The 19658-nt window shown below is 47.1% G+C and overlaps 1 protein-coding gene across 1 annotated transcript in view; it reads right to left on the bottom strand.

Annotated features, from left to right (window-relative positions):
* LMCD1 (LIM and cysteine rich domains 1) overlaps positions 1 to 19658 on the bottom strand; it is a 58334-nt gene that overhangs the window by 21147 nt on the left and 17529 nt on the right. The window contains exons 2-3 of the mRNA XM_026501271.4: positions 7968 to 8056; positions 1814 to 2069 (exon numbers count right to left, since the gene is read on the bottom strand). Of these exons, the coding sequence (XP_026357056.1) occupies positions 1814 to 2069; positions 7968 to 8056 (345 nt within the window). The remainder of the gene's footprint in view (positions 1 to 1813; positions 2070 to 7967; positions 8057 to 19658) is intronic.

The following is a 19658-nucleotide window of genomic DNA, read 5'->3' as shown; positions in this document are numbered from 1 at the left end:
AATATGTCTTCAGAAAGTATAGCTTTTTAAAAAGCATCTTGCCAATCTCCACTTGATCTAGAAGGGATTCCCCCCTCTTTCCCCCATTTAAGCTACAGCTTAGAACTGCACTGCTCAGACTCTCTATGGTGAAGGATCAGGTTTTTTTGTTTGATTTTTCCACCTATTGCAGAATGATTTGTGGGCTCACTGCATGAGATGAGAATGTAGCTCATGCCACATGAGATTTCCACGTGAGTCTGACCACAGTGGAATTCTGTTCAGTGAGAGGAGGTCTCTGATCACATGCTTGATGTCAGTTGCTACTAAATTTCCCTGACATTTCTTCTCAATTTCTGTACCTCTCCTTGTGGGCCAATCCCAGGATTTTGTGGTGCAGTGTCAGTCCACAGACCACATGTGGCCAGGAGGGTGACGCAGCACAAATACTCATCAAACCTACTATGTGTTCTGCATGGTGCAAGGTGCTGGATAGGATGGTGCGCAGGACCGGCATGGTGTCTGCCCTTGATGATAACTAAGCAAAGACACACATCAGACAACTGCAGCTTGCAATCAAAGCTTCTAAAGAAGCATTGGCGAACTGAGAGAGAAAAAATGTAGCGGGAGGGTAGGTGGCATCTGCTGTAGATTGGGTGGTTCAAGAAGGCCTGCCTGGGACCTGACTGTCAGAAAGACCCAGCCACGCAAAGAGCAGGGAATGGACAGTTCACATAGAGGGAACAGTAAGCGCAAAGTCCCTTGAGAAGGGCAAAAGCCTAGAGTGTTCCGGAGCAGGAAAGAGGACGGTCAGGGCACTGTAAGGTAATGAGTGAGGGGTATAGCTGAAGCTGTGGGAGGAGCCTGTGGGGATATGAACATGTAGGATGCTGAAGCCTCTCCTTTTTTCCCCAGAAGAGATTTAATTAAAATGCCAGGCTTGCATCTCTAAAACTGTAGGACTTTTTCATCTCATTGATTTGTGGAATGCATCTAGGCCCTTGCTATTCCAGGTGTGGTCTGGGGGCCAGCAGGAGTGGCATCACCTGGGAGCGTGTCAGGAGTGTGGCGTCTCAGGCCCAGCCCCAAGCTTACTAGATGTACTTTGGCAAGCTGTGCAGAAGACGTACATGCTTGTTGAAATCTGAGGGGCACTGGTCTGGTCTGTTGGATCCTGAAGGTGGCTGCATGTGGGATGACCTGAGGGGTTAATTGCCCATGTCTGGTGATCCTGATCCTGCAACCTAGAGCTTCTGATTTACTGGTCTGGGCTGAGGCCTGTGCATGGGGACTTGTTAGGGGTCTTTGTCATGGTCAGCCAGGGTGTGACCTTGTCCTTCTCTGGGTGCCTCTTCCTCAGGGTTGTGTAAAGCTGGTTTGGTTCTCCCTTCCAAGCCCAAGAGGCCTCCACTGTTGGAGAGGAGAGAGGACTGTTTCTGTGCTCCTCCACGGGCCTGCAATGGGTATATCCCAGGCCACTCTGAGGGAAGACGAACATCTCACACATGAAGACAAGCACTCTGAGTTTAGAATGATAAACCATCCTTTGTCCAGAAGTGGGGAGCCCAAAGGGAACCATGGACGGCCCTGGACTAGAGCTGGAAGGGCCTTACAATTCAGAGACCCTTCTATCCATTTCATGGATGAGGAAAACCAAGGCCCAGAGAGTTTTCACTTCAAGATCAGATAGCGAGGCAGGAGCAGGTTTAGAACCAGAGCTATTCCTATCATTTCTATAATCTTGCCTTCTTCTTACCCTACCTTTGAAATTCAGGCATGACTAAGATTTACAAGGATAGGAAAACCACCACTTGGTTGGAGGAAGCTGCCTTACCAGTTTCTGGGTGACTCCAGGCGGGGCCCACTCATAGGTGATGGTGTCAAAGGTGGGATCTTTCCCAGTGGCAATGGGATTGGTCATGATCATCCGATTCCTCTTGTAAATCCGGATGCCGTCCCCGCCTTTCACCCGGGCCGTGAGGGTGGAATACTTGGAGTCCATCAGCAAGCGGCCAATTTTCCGATCGTCTTCCAGCTCATTGCTGAAGCAGTGGTCCTCGTGGCTGCATTTGCACGACTTGCATATTTTCCTGGGGTGGGAGGTGAATTGGGACACATGAGATCAACCTCCAGAGGAGAAGAGCAGAGTCTCCTGCTGGTAGCATCTGCCTTTTTTGAAAGCAAGTTCAAGGTTCAACTTTAGTAACTTGGAAGGGCTGGCAGCCGACAAGTGGTAACCTGAGATCAAAAGGCCTCTGGGATTGGGAACTGCATTTGGGAGACTATCAGTCTGTGGGGAATATGGGATGTGACTTTTGCTGGCAAAAAGAACAGCACATTTTTACTCACTTTGGGTATGACAGCAAAGCCTGGTTTATTCATTAGAGATGCTCGAAAGCAGGAGTCTTTATGACCTGTGGGGTAAACCTGGCCCACAACCTGCTTGTGTAAATAAAGTTTTATTGGAACCCAGCCATGCTCATTCATTTACATATTGTCTGTGGATGCATTTGGGCTACAATGGCAGACTTGAATAATTGCAACAGAGACCGTGTGGCCCACAGAGCTTAAGATATCCGTGATCTGGTCCTTTATAAAAACGTTTGCTGACCTCTGCTCTAAGGAATTATTGAAATTGTCTCCCAAGATCCATGATCCTTGGAGCTTCAGCAACTTTCAACTCTTTAGCATTCATACTGAAGTTAGAATACAGCTGGAAATTTTCTTCAAGAAATGGGTGGATAGGACCCAGGGGGAAGGGAATGAGCTCAGAAAACCCCTTGGGCTGGAGAAATTGATGTTCACTGGCAAGGCTTTGTGGTGAGGCTCAGAGAAGGAAAAGCATCCTGGGGAAGTGTCAAATTCACTTGAAAGCCGTATGGTTCTCTCTGACAATTAAAAACTAAAGCAACTGGCTGCTTTGTGCCATGCTGTTCAGGTTTCAAAATCCACAGTGTTCCCAGTATAGGGGAAAACCGCTTCCCTCCCTTTCTGGCCTGACACCTGAGGTGTGCTCTATCTCCGTTGCTCTCACGCATGAGATTTAAGAACTTGTTAAGTAAAGTGAGCAACGTCAAGACCTGCAACAGGGATGAGGCAGGCCCAAGCAAGAGACGTGTCACTGCATAGCACAAGACCTCACAGCCAGGCATGCCCAAAGCAATCCTCCTTTTTTCCATCAGTCGTTCTTTTTTTTTCTTTTTTAAGATTTTTAAAATTTATTCATTTGACAGAGAGAGAGAGAGAGAGCGCGCGGCAGGCAGAGGCAGAGGGAGAAGCAGACTCCCGACTGAGCAGGGAGCCCGACTCGGGACTCAATCCCAGGATCCTGAGATCATGACCTGAGCTGAAGGCAGACACTTCACCAACTGAGCTACCCAGGCGCCCCTTCCATCAGTAGTTCTAAACTAAGGTCACACCCCCAGGAGGCATGTGGCAATGTCTGAAGACACTTTTGATTGTCACTGTCACAATGGGGTGCTACTGGCTTCTATAGCGTAGAGGCCAGGAAGGCTGCTAAACATCCCGTAATATAGAGGACAGCCCCCTCCACAACAAAGCATTGTGCTGTCCAAAATGTCAATAGTGCTGAGGTTGAGAAACCCTTGCCTAATATAAAAGGAGGGAGGCCCCAGTGCAACCTTCCAGGAGCCTATAGTTGGGGTGGGAGAGGGAGAGAAAATCCAACGGACACTGTAACAGAGAGTAAGGTTGGGCCCTGTGAGGACTGCACATGCTCGGGCGGGGCGGGGGTTCTGCTGGTCTGAACCAGGGCACGTGGAAAAAGGCTCAGGGTGATAAGTATGGGAGACAGTGGGTTACAGAAGGTTAAACACATTTCTCCAGTGCAAGGCTGATTCTTGTTTTTAATGCTCTGATATACAGCGTGACTTTAAGGCAGGGAGAACTCAGTGTTTCCAGTGTTATCTGAAGAGAAGCTTGCAGTCCAAGTTCACGTGCAATGGGCTACAATTTGAGAAATGGTAAAATCGATGACCTCAAGGATAATTCCAGTATTTCAATACAGAATATGACCCTGAAGATGATGCAGGGCAAAACAAGAAGTCTTTTCTTTTTGTTCTCATAAGAAGGGATTATTCATTTTACAGAATTGGGGCATTTTATTCATAATAAATATCCTCTTGCCTCTCCCTTTTACAAGCCAGGCACGAAGGAGACTATCTCTCTAAGGTAGGGGATAGCACAACCAGTTTACACATGGGGAGTGACAGCAGCAGAGGGGGAAGTGGAAGGCGGAAGAGGAAGGAAGTAAGGGAAAGCCTGGTGTCCCACGAGATCATCTGAGCCCCAATGCCTTCCATGTATGGAGCTGGGTGGGGAAGCCGCCATTTGCTTTTTTGGTTCTCAGGATGCTGTTAGAGATGTGGCAAATGCAAAACATTTTGAAATGGAAAATGTTGATGGATATGAGATATTCTTTAAAATTGGGTCAATGTTCTTTTGCCCTTTATTCATACCATCATGTTGCCAGGCACTGTTGCTGGGATTCTACAGATGAGGAAGATAACCCCCTACCCCACTCTACTCTTTCCAGGCACCCAGACTGAAGGGGGCACAGACACACCCAGAAAGATCCTCAATCGTATTAAAATGGCTATTTCTGCAGTCTGTCCTGGGCTACCTACAATGCTGGAAAAGGCAAAGCCTTGAACTCTAATTCCAGCCTGAACGCTTGTCCAGCACAGGCCCACGGTCAAGTTTCTTATCTGACAGTGAGAGAGTTGGTCTACATCAGGAGTTGGCAAACTACATTCCATTGGCCGAATCTGGTCCATCCCCTATTTTTGTACAGCTTGTGAAGTAAGAATAGTTTTTATGTTGCGACATGGTCGAAAAAAAAAATTCAGAAGAAGATTACTATCTTGTGACACAGGAAAATGATATGAAATTTGAATTTCAGTGTCCTGAAATAGAGACTTATGGGAACATAATCACATTCATTCATTTACATGTTGCTTAGGGATGCTTTCACCTACAAGGGCCAAGTTGACTAGTTGTGCTAGAGGCCATATGGCTTGTCACACCGAAAATGTTTACGAATAGGCTGTTTACAGAAAGTTAGCTGACCCTTGGTCTATTTGATGAGTTTTCAAGCTTTGCTGCACATCTAAATCACCTGGGGAGCTTGGTAAACTTGGAGATGCCCCCCCATGGCCCCAGCTAGTCAGGTTCCATGGGTCAGGAGTGGGATCTGGGCAGGGTACTTGTAATCCTGTTCAGAGGTGATTTAGATGCCCATCAAAGTGCCAGAGTCCCTAGTGGGTGCCTTTCAGGAATTTAAGCAGCTCTGGTTGACTTTCTCTAGATTGTCTCCTGAAAAGCACAGTGGGCAGAGTTACCAGTAAAGATTCACTGCCCCGGGGAGAAGAGGCAGAGTTAACACTGTAATTCCCGGTGTAGCCACCTACACCAGCATGGAGACAGGACCTCATCAGAGGGGGTGCCACGATGAGGACACGGGGAGAATCCAAAGAACGACCCCTGAAGAATGTAAAATTGGGTAATCTGAAGAGCCAGTGGTCTGTCTCCCATTTTTCATACTATGTCCCCTACTTCCCTCAAACTGGGGGTTTTCTCTACTCACTGAAGTCAGTGTGCATTTTAAAAAAATAAAGCTATTAGGATTATGATAATATTAAAAAAAAAAAAAAAAGAATCCCTGCAAGGAAGAGACTTTCTGTCGGGCTCTGTCTGAAAAGCCTGGAGTCCTGGACATGTGTGTGCCCCTGCCCTGAAGGGCAGGTCAGCATCCTGAGGATGGCTCAGAAGGCCAGGGGACCCAGCATGTCCATCAGGGAAGCAGGAGGCTGCAGGCTGCTCGGGGAGCCTCCCCTTCTGTTTTCATGAAAGTCTGCTTTTGCCTTCACTCTGTACCCTTCTCTCCAAGTAATTCTACCATCTGCGCCACTAATACTAATTACCATTCTAATTCTGCTAACCATGTCAATCACTAATTTGATTATAGACAGCTTGCCCGAAACTACTGATTTTAAAGCCAAAAGTGGAGTCTAGAGCACATGGACTCCAATGTTGCCATTTTTCAGATGGGAAGGGTGAGGCTTACAGAAGGGAAGTGTTTGTTCAAGCTGAGTCAGCACGTGAATTTGTCCTGTGATTATTAGTCGAGAGACTTGCTCATTAAAGCAGGCTGGCTGTCACTTCGGTCATTCAAATATCTTTCAAACTACCGAAAGTAGTTTGAGAACTGGAGCATAAAAATGATTTCATGTGGTTTCACCCCTAAGGTTCTGGGACCTCCCTGCTCCAGTATGACATGAATTTAGGTCCCCATTAAAGTTATTCAAACCAAAGACAACACCTGACACTGGGGGCCAGAAGCTACAATCTGCATTTCTCAAGGATCAATTTACTTGACGTTCAAGTCCTTTGTAGAATGGTGGGGGAACGTAGGGATTAAAACAATGCCGACATTCCTGCTTATAGTCCCGAAGAACAAGGCCCAGAATTGCCCTCTTGCCATAAACAGCTAGAAAACCAGACAAAATATGTTGAATGAACCTTTTCAGATGTCAGGCAACAGGCAGTAAGGGGACTGATCCTTGAGAGGGGAAAGCATTATCAAACTGAGTTGGTGGGAGCATTCAGGGAACATTACCCCCTACCCTAAGGATTCTAAAAGGAGCTATCCCAGCTGTCTTCGGAAAGCTGATGAGGAGTCAGCATTGTTCTGTGACACCCTGATGGCAGATTCAGGACCAGGGGGCAAAAGGATAGGGAAGCTGACTCTCCTCAAGCCCAGAAAGGGCTCCAGTGGCCAGAGTAGATGTGCAGGGCATTCCCCCGATGGGGAGTGTGTTCGCTGTGGGAGGAATTTGTGCAGGCGATGGAGTGGGGTTTGGACGACCTTAAAGGTCCCTTGCATCCAGAAGACTATATGAGCTCCTGTGAGGTCCAGGGCTGTCAGGGAATGGAGTCAAGGAACAGTTTTGTGCTTCGAAGGCTTATGACCCACAGTACTGCCAAGTGTTTGAGAGCATGCGGGTAGGTTTCATGAAGACCCAAGTTTGAGTTCTGCCATGTACTGGACATCTCCCTGCTACCCACTCTGAGTTTCCTGACCTGAAAAATGGAGAAAATGCTACCTACTGCTCAGGGTTACTTCAACATTTAAATGTAAAAGACTTGGTTCAGCTCAGCAAATGTTTTTGCAATTGCCCTCTCACAATGGAAGTCAACAACTCTGAGATAAAAACCTCCAAATTTTCCTCCCCCATGGAGTGTCCAAGGAAACCCTCTGGCAGAGGAGACAAAAACTCCCTCTTTGTTATCGTGCTCTACAGAGATTAACCTCTCTCTCCCAGGGCTGCAGGGACAGTCACAAAGGCTGTGCCCTACACACCTCCAGTGGGCGCCCTCCATGTAGATGCTGATGGTGATAGCGCCCGGGAGCTCTGCAGTGGGGCAGCCCTACCTCCGGTTTTCAGAGTCCTCAATGAAAGACAAGAAAAACTCTGCAGATCCCAGTCCAGCTGGGTCTTATGGCCCTGCCTTGTGGGTATGAATGCACGACGGCCTGGTTTTTAAGTCCTGCGGACACAGTGACTTTTACTTCTGGCCCAGGGGCATCTGAGATTAAAACAGGGGCAATGACATAGTATGGGGAGATCAACCACATGCACCAAGCCCCAGGATAGAACAATCCAGAGAGGACCAGGCACGGACTAACAACTGCCCGTATCTTCCCAGTGCAGCCTTGGTGGGCTGAGTTTGGTGGCCTCCGCCTTGAAATGGTGTGTGAAGCACTAAACTCCTTCTCATCTTGGCTCCCAAGGGCTTCTCTGTCATTTCTGAATTAGGCCAAGCAGGAGTGCATTCACTCCGGAGCCAATCCTCCCCGAAACGCATGCATCTTAAGCAGTCCCAGCAGAGAAGAATGACCAGGGGTTCCCAGAAAGGACAGCCAAGAAATGAAGGCCGGCAGAGCCTCTCCTGACAAACTCCATTACCTCCATGGATGTGGCTCAAAGCCTGAACACGTCCCCTTGCATTTCAAACAAGGCACACCTCTTGCTGACTGCTGCTGGCCCAGGGACATCTGGAAAAGGAGACAGAAAAGAGGGTGTTTTCCTTCTAAAAGTCTTGGACCGGGGATCGCTTGACCTCTAAAAGACTTGGCATGCCAGCAAAGGGATTGTGTGGGGTTCAAAGGGCTCGAGATGAATAAGCCATCAGTTACTGTTTACCAAGAATGGAGAAGACCAGCCAGGGAAGTGGCCATAGGGCAGGCAAGTGTGGAAGGGTGGGGCCCTTCCCAATAAAAATGGAACGAGGTGGGGGCTTTCGGTGCTGTTGCCAGCCAGCCACCAGGGCCCCGCTGGAAATCCCCTGCTAGTGAGGGATCATCTCCTCCTTCTTCCATATTCACCAGCTCCCCTGGTCCACTTGTCACTGGAATGGAATCTTCCAGCGAGTACCTCCTCTCCCTCCTTTGTGATTTATTGATAGGGTGTGATTAAACCAAAGCTACAGGCACAAACAAATGTTCATGCTGCCAAATGTTTATAGCTCAAAGCATAACTTAAATATTTTGCTAAAACACGGAAAATCAGGAGCATTTGAAATCTGGTGGTCCTTTGGAAGGAAAACAACACACAGGACAGGTTTTATTCTTTGTCACCAGCTGCTGCTGCTGCTGCTGCTGTGTTGAGACCCAACTGGCTCTCCAATGGGGTCTTCAAATCAGCAGCATCATGGGAAGCTTGCCAGAAACACAGCCCCTCAGCTCCCGCCCCAGCCCTTCTGATTCAGAATCTGCACTTTCACGAAATTCCAGGAGTTTTTTATTACATTAAAACCGGAGAAGCAGGGGGTTAGTGTGTGGATCTGCTGGCTGAGAAACATACCTACCCCTCCACTGGGGGTGGGGAGGACTTACTACAGTTATGCACGTGTATTATGGTTTTATCAAGAATAAGGCTTCATCAACTCATAAGATAAAGGGATAACCTCCTCACTCAACAGACTGTTGATTCATTTAACCATTTATTTAGCATATGTCAGGCACAGGGATACATCATAGGACTCGGGTGTACCCTAGAGGTACTCAGAGACCAGAGGGAGATGGAAAGACACATACTTATCACCTGCTTCTGGAAGGGATAAGTTTGAGGCAGAGGGAGCTACCTGTTATGTAGCAGAAAGGCATGGACTTTGGAACCTGGGAGACGTGGATTCCAAACCCAGCATCGTGACTCAAAACGCATACTGGCCTTGGACACACTGGGCTTCAGTTTCCCTACTTGTCAAATGGGTACAAAGGTAATATATATAAAGTGCCCGTTCACACTGGGTACTAAAATCTGGTAGTTGGTGTTATTTTGCACGCAGACTTTAGGTGCATAGAGGAAGGTGTGAATAGACATGTATGGGAAGTCCAGGGAGGCTTCTTAGAGGAGGTGACTCTGGATGGGGGTTATGCAAAAAGAGCAGGCAGAAGAGGAGACGGGGGTTCCAAGATGGGAGAAAATGTGCAAGGGCAAAAAGACACGAGAGGACATGATGGGTGGGATGCTGCCATCTGAGCATTACTCCTTAGTCTCTTTGCTCTTAAGTGGGGGGAAAACAGGCAGTGGAACTTGGGAGACCGTCTGCATCGCTACGGTTAGGATCCGAAGAAGTACACGAGAAGACACACTTATTCTTCACCATATTTCTCTTCTGTACCTCAAATCTTCCCACAGTGACCCTCGCTCCCCATCTCTCACTTGACAGCTGCTGTTTGCACACGTGCTCGCGGACTGCGCTGTTCTGATACATGTTCACAACTCTGCAGAATAAGGGCCGTGCTGCACGCATTGGAAAGAGAGCATGTTCACATCTGCCTGGTCAGTGCTAGATTCTTGGTAACAAAGAAAAACACGAGGATGCTCACCATCAACTCATTGTCCGAAGCTGGGGAGCTTCCCGTCACAGGCAGAACTTTGTTCTCTAGAACCCTGGCATCCAGCACCGTGCAAACCTCCACCTCTACTGCTTCTGACTCTTGTCACCTTGGCTTCTACCAGTTGAAACACAGTGATCCTTTCACGCTTCATGTTTGAGTGATTCAGTGGTTATTTTGGAAGGTATACAACTTATGAATAAGGCTTCATTGTTGGATCATTTTAGAAAGACCCAGAGGCAGCAAAGCCTGGAAACTGAAGAGCTATGTGGAAGCATTTCATAAGTGGCAAAGCACCCTGCGTGCGAGCACTGCTGTTCTTCTAACGAGTGGCTGATTTAACAGGCATCCTATAAGGGGATTAGTCCTGATGCTTGGCCCAAGAGTTGAGCTGCTGGCTCAGGGTTTGCTTAGAAATAGTGATGCGGGGGCGTCTGGGTGGCACAGCGGTTGAGCGTCTGCCTTCGGCTCAGGGCGTGATCCCAGCGTTATGGGATCGAGCCCCACATCAGGCTCCTCTGCTATGAGCCTGCTTCTTCCTCTCCCACTCCCCCTGCTTGTGTTCCCTCTCTCGCTGGCTGTCTCTATCTCTGTCAAATAAATAAAATCTTAAAAAAAAAAAAAAGAAATAGTGATGCGAGGCAGCAGCAAGCCACAGAGCATGGGCCTGCGGGGCAGGGGGCTGGCTCTGTGGTGCCAACTCTGACATTTATTAGCTGTGCAGCTTGAGGCAACTCATTTCCTCTCCCAGCCGAAGTTGCTTCTCTGTAAGATGAGAAAACTGGCCTGGATCGAGGTTGCTAGAATCCTGTTCCACAGAATCCTTGTTCAGTGAGATGTTGCAAAGGGGTTGTTGATGGCTGGGAGCGCGAAGGATTACATGATCAAGTAAAAATGGTGGACACTGGGTGTGTGCAACGGCTTTCACGGCCTCTGAGGTGCTAGCCCATGTGAAGAACAAGACAAGAGGTGGGGAACAGGCAGCTATTTCAAGTGAAGAGGTCCAGGCTTTGGGGTCACAAGGTCTGGATTTTAGTCTTAAATTTGTTCCTTTCTTCTGCGGGACTTGGGCAAGTGACTGGACTTGGCAGAGTCTCTGTTTCTCCCTCTGGTAGTGGAGATAATAGGAACCAACCTGCCTCATGGAGCTACTGTGAGGGTTAAATGGGTTGCTGCAGGGAAAGGGTTTGGCATGCACATATTATGCACTGAGTGTTTGTTCTCCTTGTCAGCACACCTCGTGTAAATGGTCTGAGAGACCCTGAATCAGATGTTCTAAAAAAAATTCCCTTTCCAGCTTCAGAATTCTAGGGAACTTTAGAGGAACTACTTTCTTTTTTTTTTTTTTTTTTAATTATTTATTTATTTATTTGACAGAGAGAGACAGCCAGCGAGAGAGGGAACACAAGCAGGAGGAGTGGGAGAGGAAGAAGCAGGCTCCTACCGGAGGAGCCTGATGTGGGGCTCGATCCCATAGCGCCGGGATCACGCCCTGAGCCGAAGGCAGACACTTAACCGCTATGCCACCCAGGCGCCCCTAGAGGAACTACTTTCTAACTCCACACCTCATATACTTTCTTACTGTCTCCTTTGCTTCATATGTCTAAGTGTTGCCTCTCTGACTAAGTGCAGGAAGCAGAGAGTTGGCCTTAGTCTCCATCCTGCTAGTGGGACAATTTCCATGGCGACAGAAGTCCGTGGGAGAGAAAAATAAATGGCCTTGCAAGGAAGAAGCAGATTTGGGCCATCAGGCCACACTTGCTGCCAGTTTCCTGGCCGACTGCTTAACACAATAAATAGCCATTTGTCCCCTACATGTCATTCATCCAGGAACCAGACAGACCTGGCTATGTCGGACACAGAAAATGATGATCCTGTTTATTGAGAAGAGGAAAACATCAACCAGAAACAGTGTTTCAAACAAGATATTCTGGTTTATAAACAGTAGGTTTCTCTGATGTGGACTCTGTCTTGGATGAAAGATGGTGCAGTGGCGGCTCACAGTGGCTCACAGTAGCTGGAAACAGAAGAGCTTAAAAGGAGCCATCACTTTAAAAAAATGGGTTCCTGGAATGTAGCATCTATTCCATCTTTTTTCCTGAGGGGAGATAACATGTTTTGACAATTTTCTTTGGCTTGGGAAGAGTAGGATGTTGTGGAACTGGAATAGCATCAGGGACTTAAAAGGACTTAGGCCAGGAGCCCTGGGGACACAACGGCTGGAGAACAACAGGGCCTCCTCTCCACTTTGAGCATTTCCTTCAGGTGAACCCCCAGGGGAAGTCTTACAGGGGGAGAACAAGGTAGGACAGACATGAAGAAGGGAAAAGAAGAAATGCAATATGGAGTTTAGGAATGGACAGAGGACATGGGGTTAGACAACAGAAACTCCCCTCCCATATGTAACTCGGTTTCCTTCTCTCCAAACGGGTTTTCCCTGCCTGTTTTTGCCTCCACAGGGCTGTTGTGAGCATTAAATCAGATTAAAAGGTTGTTTGTAAAGTAAAATATTTACCATTATTAAAAAAAATTATCCAAAACTTGAGCATAAGGCAGAAAAGTGGGTGGCACGTCCTCTCAATGTCATATGGTGGCAATAATCCCCTCAATGATTATCTAGACATATTTACTTTGCTGTACTCCCAGACTTGGTGAAGCTACATGTTAATTTGGAGATTTTTGTCTGGTAAAGATACAAATACAAGGAGTTTTTATCTTTTTGAAATAGATAACCTGGAAGGTTATGGTTTATTGTCGTGTTGGGCATTATATCTAGTTATGTACCTAACCCATCAATCTTGTCCTAACATTAAATTGCCTATAAATACCCAGCCCCTCAAATCCTTTTTGAACGGGTCTAAATATCTTATTGATTACTTCATCAACTAATGAGTTGAATAAAATCTTTGCTAAGTTTTATTTTATATTTGCACAGGAGTCGTGATTTTACGTTTTTGGAAATTCTATCTTCTCATCATCACATGACCTCCTAACCATCCCTGGGTTTGCTTTCTGAGCTAGGGTGTTCTGAATCTTAACACTAAATTCTATTCCAAGTCAATCACGCTGATTTGTCTTTTATAGGTAAACTCTATAGGCATATGTGTCATTAAAGATTATTAGCCAACATGCTTTGCTACTTGAAAACAAACCCTTTCCTCCCTACCAAGGAGAGACGTGGAGTAAGGGCAGTGAAGGGTGGGGTGAGGTGAACATGACAAGGTCCGGAAAAGAACTTCCATCATACACAGAAAACAACAATCCAGAAACTCCTCTCCTGCTATCACCAACTCCAAAATGTGAACAGCTTAACAATCCATGGAGTGATTTTACTTACTGAAGCATTCTCTTCCTGAACACTTGACAACCCTGTGGAGTGTAATAATTGTTCCTAATCAACAGAGGATGCATGACAGAGAGCAGAAGCAACTTGTCCATTCAGAATGGTCTAGACTGGAGATCCTATGGAAAAGGGGGGGGGGGTCTCCTCACTCTACCCTTATCTGTACTGGGCTTGAAGCAAAAATGTTATAGCTTTCTTAATGATTCCGACTGAGCTAACATTTATCGAGTACACCTTATGTGCCAGGCATCTGCCAAGCATCTCATAATATTTATGCTTGACGAGAGGTACTTTTTGTGACTTCGTTTTCAGATGAGGAAGCAGGCTCAGAGAGGTTAAGTCTCTTTTTCAGGATCCAATAGCTAGTGAGTGGTGGAGCCAGGAAGTGAAACCAGGCGGGTCTCACTTCAGAGCTGTGCTCTCCTCTAATCTGCTGTGGTACTTTCCACTAAGGGTACAGCACTTGACAGTTTACAAAGTGTATTTACATTCCTTATCTCACTTGGTTTTCCCAACAACCTTAGGATGTAGACACTTTGCATTTGGCTCATGAAAAAAAAAATGCTCATAGAACTGATGGGATTTGCTGCTGCTCAGGACATAATTCACACTCATGTCTTTGGAATCCAGATCCTATGATTTCCTACCACACTGGGAGTCTGCAGACCTCAGACAGCCTCCTACGAGTCTAGCCTTGACTCTGGGCATCAGGCCAGTTGGATCCAAACAGACGGGACAGTGTGTCTGTAGGAGTGGGAGGTCCCGGGTTAGGGTTGGGGGCAGCAGGACAAGGCCATGATCACCTTGGTCCCAAGATTTCTACCATCCAACCCAGTTCTGCTAAATAAACTAAAGTACAGATGTTCAAGGCAATGGACAGGTCTCAGAGGCAGCTGGAGAGGCAGTGGCCAGAGGAGAACATGAATCAGAACCACAGGCAATGCCTATGGCAGAAAAGCACCAAGGCACTGGCTTCCCCCCTGGAAGCCCAAATGAAACACAAGAGGTCATGTGTGCTTAGTACCAGACCAGGGAGCTGGAGCTCATGCTCCAACCCCAGGCCTGCAGATGACTGGACAGACAGTGGCTTGGGGTCAGCATGCTGAAAACTGTCTTCTAGAAACTGCTACCACTTAAAAAAAGAAGAAAACCATAATAACCAAGAAGCAAGTCATTTCTGGGTTTATTCCCAACTCTTAATAGTTTGTTTATATTAAGGATACTAGCACCCATCTCATTGTGAAGTTGTATTGAGCTGCCTTTAAAAGGATAAACATTGTTGAGTGTTAGATGTCACGGGGCTCCCATGATGTGGTCCACCTCACTGGGCCAAGTGTATCTATTTCTACTTCCATATCATCTACTCCTTCTACCCAGTACTACTACTTCTCTTTCCAATCACCCGAGCCTCTTACACTTCTCCTAAATATACACTGGGGTTTTGGTACATGCTCATCTAAACCTCAGAGAGCTCACCCCCACCCACTCTTTAGGGACCAGTCAAGTCCCATCTTTTCCATAATAAAAATAGTTAATAGCAGCTGTAACGAGTACTAGGCTTTGCAGTTTCCTAGTCACTGTGCTATGCCTGAGCTCAGGCAAATCTTACACCACCCCTTTGAGGTAGGGGTCTTGTGGTGGTTCGCAAGGTGTGGTCCCTGAGAAGCACCTCAGAACTTGTTAGTAGTGCAAATACTCAGTTTTCACCCCAAACCCACTGACACAGATACTCTGCATAGGGCCCAGTCATTGCTGTACAAGCTCCCCAGGTGATTTGGACGCAGAACTGAAGTCTGAGAACCACTGATCTTTGCTGGTATCCCCAGGCAGTGTATGAAGTAGCTGAAGGGAAACCGATTCTTGGTTGGCCTGAGACTGAGTCAGAGCCTGAATGTAGGACTTTTTGTGCTGAAACCAGGAAAGCTCTGAACCAACCACGATGTGCTGGTCTCCCTAATTAAGACTATTCAAAGAAGTCAAATTAAGGTGCTGGCGCTTAGATTTGAACCCAGGTTTCTCTGAGTCCTCAGTCTCCATTTTAATTAAACCAATGCACCATAGGTGATGCCAGGAAGACTTTCCCAGATATTTTGGGGTGCTTACACTTATTTCTCAAAGAGCTCCTATAACTGTAGAATTACAAATGCAGTTGGAGCCAGGAATTAGAAAAAGAGTGTGCCATGAGTTGATACTTTAGTAGGGGGATTTGGCCTGGTCTGCGTGTGTTTGGAGGTAGTGACACTCTGATTAGCCTAAAGATCAGCCGGGCTCTAGCTAATAGGAAGATTCTGGTCTTGCAAGTCTGGCGTGAGCCTGATATTCCAGTTCTGCTGACCTCCCAGCAAAAGCTGCTGCTGCCGGTCTGGGGACCACACTTTAAGGAGCAAGGGGCTACATCAGAGGTTCCCAAACTTTTCTGCACATTAAAATCACCTGGGGAGCTTTTACCACTTCCAAATTCCAGGCTGCATGCCGGAGCAATTTAGCCATAATCCCTGGGGATGGGCCACAGGCTGCGGTCATTTGTACAGACAAGTTTGGGAACAACTGGGTCTCCCCATTGTACCCTCAGCCACTACAACGTGGACTCTGAGGCTCTCATCTCATTGGTTCGACATCTTCTCCCACATTCTACTTCCAGACCACCATTCCATACAAGGGGTGTTTTTAACAGCACTCCTGACTTTCGTTATTTCATTTTGGTCCCTTCTTCCCCTGGCACAAGCCCGGCTCACAGGCTTTCATGCCAAGTGCAGGAACTCTCTTAACAGTTAGACAGGAGGGAGACAACAGCCCTTCCTCTGCTTCTAAATTTCATTGGCTGCCTGGCTCCCTGAGGGACTCACACTGATGTTGAGACCCTTTGCCAGGCCTGAGGTCAGGGGTGGTCCCCCCCTAACCCAAGTAGGGACTGAGAGGTCCTGCCAGACAGAGGTGCCCAACCTAGGACCCCTACAGCCCAGATGGTCACATGCTGCATCATGGAAAGTTGTCCACTCCCCTGCCCCCCCTTAAGAAATGTGAACATTTTGGAGAGTGTCCTGGTTGGGAAGTATAATGAGAGCCTTACATCCACTTCCCCATTCAAAAACCCCATGGTCTTGACAAGGTCTGGACTTCTTCCATTTTTTGAAGCTCCCCAATGATTGGAAGAATGAGTTGCTAAACAGCCTTACAAAATCTTAACAGAGTAATGAAATCAGTACACTAGTATAATAACTGCCCATCCTTGATGTCAAAATGACATTTGTGCCCTTCCTGAACACAAACCGTCCCTGTGACATGTCCTGTATGCTACCAGAGATAGAGACTGGGGCCCAGGAGCCCAGGGAAGCTGGCTGAACCACACAGACTCTTTCCAGTCTGTCTGCTCTTACATTCGGGGGACTTTGGGCATCCTGTTCCATAATGTATATTTATTTTCTTTTCATGTAAAATGGGCATTCCCTATCTTGCTCCCTCCAATCTTAGGCACAACTATTGCTCTGTGTTTGTCTTCTGGCTCCTGGCTCACTCCCCTCCCTGTTGATGCTTGTACTCTTCCTGGGGAAGCCTCAAGCTATGGCTTCAGTTTGTGGCCAAGAAAACCCTGTTTCCCCAAATAGGACACGAAAACTGGGATTTGTAGCCCCAGTCCTGGAGGGTTCTATTTTTTATCCCACTTGGCCTTAAGATGGCTGGCTTAGAATATGGTACGCCAGAGAAGTGAGCAGACCTGGCTGCTGGTGGTCTTACTTGTTCGAATTTCCATTCTGCACTGACTGACCTATGCTCTAATGCCATGCAAATTAGCCATGGAAACAAGTTGGGGTACAGCACCTTCTAAAACCAAGCAAGTCTCACAAAGGCAGCCACAAAGACCGTGTCTACATCAGAGATCATATCTGGGGGGCATGAATATTCTTCAGGGGACTGTGTGTACATGGATGGGTGTGCAGATGTGGGTAAATATATGTGTGGGAATGTGTCCAAATCTACTGTTTCTACCCCAGGGTTGCTCCTTGGGCACTTCTAGTCTCCTGTCCGGACAAGCACAGACGTAAAGAAATCACTTCAACTTAGATACCCTTTTCCTGAATTGTGTAATAAGGATAAAAATGCACAGACTAAACAAATTGAGATTAGCCCAGCCGATCTCGTACTCAGAATTCTATGGACGGAAAACTTGTTCTTTTTCCTTTTTGTTTTTAAATACCAATCTTATTTAAAGCAACAGAAAAGGAAAACATTTGGTGGGTGATGAGCTGATGGCAGAAATGCTTGAGTTGTCAGTATTTCAGGGTACGGATTCGATTATCTTTCCTAGTCAATGGTTTGTGTGTACTAAATTGATTCCATGGGCCAGGTGTGGTTGACAGAGTTAGTCTGATGGATTTAGCCCAGGATGTTAGGAGTATCTAGTGTCCCAAACAAAGTTTTGCACAAATGCCCAACAAAAGAGTACTTTTTACTCTCTACTAAGAATTTTTTTTTTTTCCTCTTCTGTCAAGATAGTTTGTCCAGGCTTGACTCTAGAAGAATTTGTGTTTGGGACAAAATACACTATCCTTCCCTTCTCAACACATCATGTTTCACAGGTAAAATTAAGTGGAAATCAGGGCAGCCAGCGAGGAGAGACAAATTCACAGAATCCAGCACATGCTAGAGTATGTGGGAAGTTAGCAGAATCCCTGGTGGTCCCAGCCCCTTCGGGGTGGTGAAAGAGGCCTGTCGCTCCCCTGTCTCCCCCACAGCTGTCCCTGAAATGGGTCCCAATCCCTCTGTTCAGGCTGCTTGATGAACAGTGCCCCTGGGGAAGTTCTGGAAACCACTGGCCAGTAACTCCTATCACTTCTTCAGGAAGCTCTCCCCTCTCCCCTCCCCTATAAGCTCCTAACTGCCATGGAGGACCTGTTACACACCCTTCCACATGCATGCACACACACACGTGTGCATACGTCTCCACACGCACATGCACACACAGCCCTCTACGGAACGATTCTATACTTGTCATCATTTGTTTGGTTCTGTCTTCCCCTCCAGGGAAGGAAATTATTGGGGATTCCCAAGATTCACATCATGTGTGAACAAAAAGGGTTAACACAGCTATGAAAACTGAGTAGAAAAGCAAATCCATATGTGGACAGGGAAATATGAAATGAAAGGTTTCTCTGTTTAAGACCCTGCTCTAGCCTCCTTCCCCATCCCCCCTCCTCCTCTTTCAGGCAACCTTCACTGACTTGAGGCTGGTTCCAGAAAAGCAGGAATGCCCAGACCCTGGGCCATGAACAGAGTAGGCACACGGAAGCCTGCCTTTGGGCAACAGCTGATCCCATCCGTAACTGGCTGCATCCTGAATATCTCCTCCCGAAGAGAACGAGCAATTGCTATCAACCCTGTTGTCAGGCTTGGCTGGCTGAGTCTGTTCGTAATGTCTACCTCCTACCACATCATTACTTGGCATAATGGAGCAGACACTGTCGGAGCTCCGCTAGCCGAGATAGGGGATTATCTACTCCTTTTACTTCCCTTCCGTCTGCCTTTTTGGTAATTTTACTCTTATTATTTTTAGCACTTTCATCAAAAATAGGCAAAGAAGCAGTAAGACTCAAATTAGTATGTTTTCCAAGGGTTTGCAGCTCTTGGAAAGGCCTGGTGTGAGGGAACTTTGGCCAGAGGAGCTCTAGCCATTCCAGGAGACAATGCACATGGCTGGGCTCCTTTCCCCCTCGGCACTGGCCTGAGCCCTTGAAGGTGGGCAGCCTCGAAATATTCATAGAATATCTCTTATCTTTCAAAGGTGAGGAGGCTGGACTCATTTTGAAGAAGAGGAGTATGGAACAAGACAGAAAGTTCCAAATCCTACATTGAGCAGTTGATGGCAGGCTGATGGCATCCGTGTGATGGCAGGGCATGAAAAATGCAGGAAATCATCAGGCCCTGCTCAGGACTCTGACTCCTTTGTTTGACATTCCTTTGGCAGAGCAAAAATGATGTTGACCAAGGGAGGGAGGAAACCAGCCTCTGCACCACCAGCTTCTTGCTGACAGCTGATGGGTATGTGTGGTTGAATCCAAAGCAGGTCCACAAATTTTATGTATGAGGGACCCCGCTGGACTGAAGTGATAGGATTTTTAGGATTGAACTAATATTTTCCTTTGACACCAGCTCCCTTTGAATTAGCTACAGACGCTGCCCACTGACAAACCATTCTCTCCCGTTTCTGAGAATTACCTGTTTTTAGACAAGTCAGCCCATTATTTGGGGGCACACTGCTTATTTGAAATAGGCAGTGGGAGGAAGGTCTTCCTACCTCCCCCCACGTGCAGACTTTTTAGGGATCTTTTGAGACCACTAGGTTCCCAAAGTGTGGGCATTGTTTTCATTGACCGCGAAAGGGATTCCCATAGCGTAAGAGTGGGACCCGGCATTTCT

Source organism: Ursus arctos, unplaced genomic scaffold (assembly GCF_023065955.2).
Source record: "Ursus arctos isolate Adak ecotype North America unplaced genomic scaffold, UrsArc2.0 scaffold_14, whole genome shotgun sequence".
Lineage (NCBI taxonomy): Eukaryota > Metazoa > Chordata > Mammalia > Carnivora > Ursidae > Ursus > Ursus arctos.
This window is presented reverse-complemented; position numbering and strand designations above follow the sequence as displayed.